This window comes from Rhizophagus irregularis, chromosome 14, assembly GCF_026210795.1.
Source record: "Rhizophagus irregularis chromosome 14, complete sequence".
Taxonomy (NCBI): domain Eukaryota; kingdom Fungi; phylum Glomeromycota; class Glomeromycetes; order Glomerales; family Glomeraceae; genus Rhizophagus; species Rhizophagus irregularis.
In genome coordinates this window covers 2,451,459-2,453,138 of record NC_089442.1, presented here as the reverse complement: position 1 = coordinate 2,453,138, position 1,680 = coordinate 2,451,459, and the positions used below count along the sequence as shown (strand labels likewise).

At 30.0% G+C, this 1,680-nt stretch overlaps 1 protein-coding gene across 1 annotated transcript; it reads left to right on the top strand.

Moving 5' to 3' along the window:
• Positions 1 to 1,437: 1,437 nt before the first annotated feature.
• Positions 1,438 to 1,680, top strand: OCT59_006224 (uncharacterized protein; the record flags this gene model as incomplete). The annotated part of the gene is made up of 1 exon (XM_066141121.1): positions 1,438 to 1,680. The coding sequence occupies one exon, from the start codon at positions 1,438 to 1,440 to the stop codon at positions 1,678 to 1,680; it is 243 nt and encodes an 80-aa protein (XP_065997945.1).

The following is a 1,680-nucleotide window of genomic DNA, read 5'->3' as shown; positions in this document are numbered from 1 at the left end:
TTTGCTCGTTACTAAGCTAAAGGTTTTTATTAATTTGTTTTAAGTTACTACTAACACGACAAAAAAAAAACAAAAATTAAAAAAAAATTATTTCGTTTATATTATAATTTAGAAAATTTCAAAGTTTACACGGGGTGTTTGTACACGGGTCATATAAATATAATTTTTAATAGACTAATTTTTTGTTTTTTAATTTGAAATTGAATGCTACTGACATTATACTCTTTTACTTTTTATTCTTATTATATTACAGATAAATATATGTATTTTCACCTGCTCTGCAAGTTTACTTAAGGCATTAAAGAAGGTTTTGAATGCCGTTTTTAATATACTAATATGACCCGTGTTTAAACACCCCGTGTACAAATAGAAATTGCCTATAATTTAATATATTAGTTTATTGCAATTTTTTATTTATATTAAAACAGATTAATTAGAAAAGTATATTATTTAGTCTGAAACTCCGTTTTCAGTCTAGCACGACGGAATCTACGATAAAAAAATAATGAATATTAGTAAAACATTCTGAAGCACTTTCTTCACCATCTCTTATCTCCCACTACCACATATAGTACCCGCCCAGTTCTAAGGTTCCAGTTCAAAAATCTAAGTAAAAAGAGTTTAAACTAAAAACTCCCAGTCACTCCAATTCCAAGGCTCCAATTTGGAACCTACAAAAAGGAAAGAAAAAGAACATTATTAAACGTTCTTATATCAAGAACACCTTCCTCCCACTTCAAATTGCTGTTCCTTCAAGTTCAGGAAACACGTCAAAAAGTCCATTCCTACAAAAAGAAAAAGAAAAGAGCGTTATTAAACGTTCTTATATTAAGAATACCCCCCTCCCCTTCGAAATACTATACCTTCAAGTCCAGAAAATGCGCTGAAAAGAACGTTCCTAAGAGAAAAGAAAAGAACATTATTAAATGTTATTATATTAATATATTAAAAAACCTCCCTTCTAACATTGCCGCTCAATGCCAAGCAACCAAAACCTAAAATAAAAAAAATAAAATTAAGTTAATAAAAGAAAAATACATAAGATAATAAAAGAAAAAAAAATAGACTTACCGTTACCATTTAAGAATCGGAAAAAAAGATACCGTACTTGTTTGTCAATTCACAAGACTAAAGGTATTAAAAAAAAAATATTTTTTTATAAAAAAAAGAGATTATCAGCCGATTAGATCGGTAAAATCGGATCGGCTACTGCAGGTTGGACAATATTACATCGGAAATGCTGAAACTATATGTATATCATATGATATACTGCACCGAAACGCCGAAACAGTTTCGGCAGTTTCAGCAGTTTTGGCATTTCAGCATTTTTGATTGCTTGCTGAAACCTAGTTTTAGCAGTTTTGGCAGTTTTGGCATGCCGAAACTTCCTAGTTTTGGCAAGCAACCTTAGTTAACACAACTGTTGTTGATTTGAATATGCCTATTCCCTATGTTCACTTAATGATAAAAAGTTTTTTTTCAAAAGAAAAATATAAGGAACTCAAGACCATTGTTAAGTCAAAGAGAATAGCATTAACTATTGCAGCTCTTTTCTTGAAAGTATTTGTTAGTGAATTTTACAATATCATCTGGCAACCACGTTGTAAGGCAGTAGCAGAATGTGAACATACTAAAGGCATAAAAAAACAAGATTTAAGAAAAAGGCCATTAGCACATTAA